At 30.9% G+C, this 1,823-nt stretch overlaps 1 protein-coding gene across 2 annotated transcripts in view; it reads left to right on the forward strand.

Annotated features, from left to right (window-relative positions):
- LOC107630366 (xyloglucan endotransglucosylase/hydrolase protein 24) overlaps positions 1-1,547 on the forward strand; it is a 3,593-nt gene extending 2,046 nt beyond the window's left edge. The window contains exons 2-3 of one of the 2 annotated variants that reach the window (XM_016333472.2): positions 73-266; positions 806-1,517. In XM_016333472.2, coding sequence (XP_016188958.1) covers positions 73-266; positions 806-1,148 — 537 coding nt within the window. In that variant the 3' untranslated portion in view covers positions 1,149-1,517. Of the gene's footprint in view, positions 1-72; positions 267-805 lie in introns of both variants that reach the window. The other variant, XM_021118797.1, reaches the window with a different exon arrangement.

The following is a 1,823-nucleotide window of genomic DNA, read 5'->3' on the forward strand; positions in this document are numbered from 1 at the left end:
TATATATACGTAGATAGTAGTATTATTAATAAAAATAATAAAGTGGTGAGAATTATTGGTGCACGCATGCAGCTATCTTCATTGGGTGGGACACATGATGAAATAGACTTTGAATTTCTGGGGAACTTGAGTGGAGATCCGTACATTCTTCACACAAACGTATTCACGCAAGGGAGAGGGAACAGAGAACAGCAGTTCTATCTATGGTTCGACCCCACCGCCGACTTCCACACCTACTCAATTCTTTGGAATCCTCACAACATCATGTATGTCTTTATTTTATTTAAAATTCTTTTTAATTTATTTATTATTGATAATCATTTTTACAATTGTCTTATATATATATAGATGTTTTAGTTGTTTATTTTTTGTTTTTTCATTAAACGGTAGATATATAGATGCACATATTCCAGTGCAAGACTATTCCAAAAACAACTGTAGCTACAAAACAAAATGATTTTTATTTACGGAAATTCTAAGAATCTAATTATTTTTAGATAATACTTATTCAACACTCTTCATAATTTACTTCTATATAATTATATCTAAGTTTGTCAATTTTTTATGCAGAAAAATGTTTTGAGTGATGAAATTAGTCATCAAACTTATTTTAGTTACGAATAATCTACCTTTCTTTTTTTTTTCATCACTTCGAATTATTTTTTAAATAAACATGTGACTATCAACTACTAGATGCTAGCCAAAACAAGGGTTGGCCACTTAGCAAGGACTATTTTATTTATTTATTTATTCATTTGGCCAATATTTTTTTAATTTATTTATTTAAATCTTGGTATTTTAATAGATTCTCTGTGGACGGCACACCAATAAGGGAGTTCAAGAATTTAGAATCAAGAGGGGTCCCATTCCCAAAGAACCAACCCATGAGACTATACTCAAGCCTTTGGAATGCTGATGACTGGGCCACAAGGGGTGGGCTTGTGAAGACAGATTGGGCCCATGCCCCATTCACTGCCTCATACAGAAACTTCAATGCACCACCAGCCCAATCATGGATGGGCCAGTCTCTTGATTCAACAGGCCTTGCAAGAATCCATTGGGTCCAAAAGAATTACATGATTTACAATTATTGCACTGATCTCAAACGCTTCCCACAAGGGCCTCCTCCTGAATGCTCACTTGCATGAGAATCTTATCATTTTATATTTTCTCTCTTCTTTCTTTAATTATTTGTCAATGATCATTTTTGGTACATTTTTTTATTAGCATATCGTTGATAAAAAAAATGTGCTAATAATGACAGTGACATAAAGGAAATTAGAGAGAATAATAATATAAAATATGTTATACCTCCCTCCCAAGAAAACAAAGCACATACATGGTATACATAATACATTGGTTTCTTTTGTTGTTTCCCTTTACTTTTGTGCATTCCATTTGTTTGTATAAAAGATATAAGTGTGCAAAGTGTGATTCATACATGTACCATTTGAAATTGTATATTTAGTCCTCCTAATAAATTGAGTTGAAAAAAATTATGGGGGATTTGTATATGAGAAATTATATATGTATTATTTTATTATGTATATTAAGAGTGAATCTGAGGGAACTAGCTCACTCTAACTAAACTATCACTAATTCTAGCCAAATTAACTTTAGCTAATAATCGGATAGCGCCATAACGCTAATTTGTCACTAGCGCTCTTCTTTAAAAAAGTTCTTAGCAAGGATTGGATAATTCATATACACTAAAATAAGTAATAACAATACCATATATATATAAAAGAGTAATGTTACACATTTAAAATTTTTTTATAAACTAAATCTAATTAAAGTAAATAATAAGACTTAGAATAATATTA

This window comes from Arachis ipaensis, chromosome B03, assembly GCF_000816755.2.
Source record: "Arachis ipaensis cultivar K30076 chromosome B03, Araip1.1, whole genome shotgun sequence".
Lineage (NCBI taxonomy): Eukaryota > Viridiplantae > Streptophyta > Magnoliopsida > Fabales > Fabaceae > Arachis > Arachis ipaensis.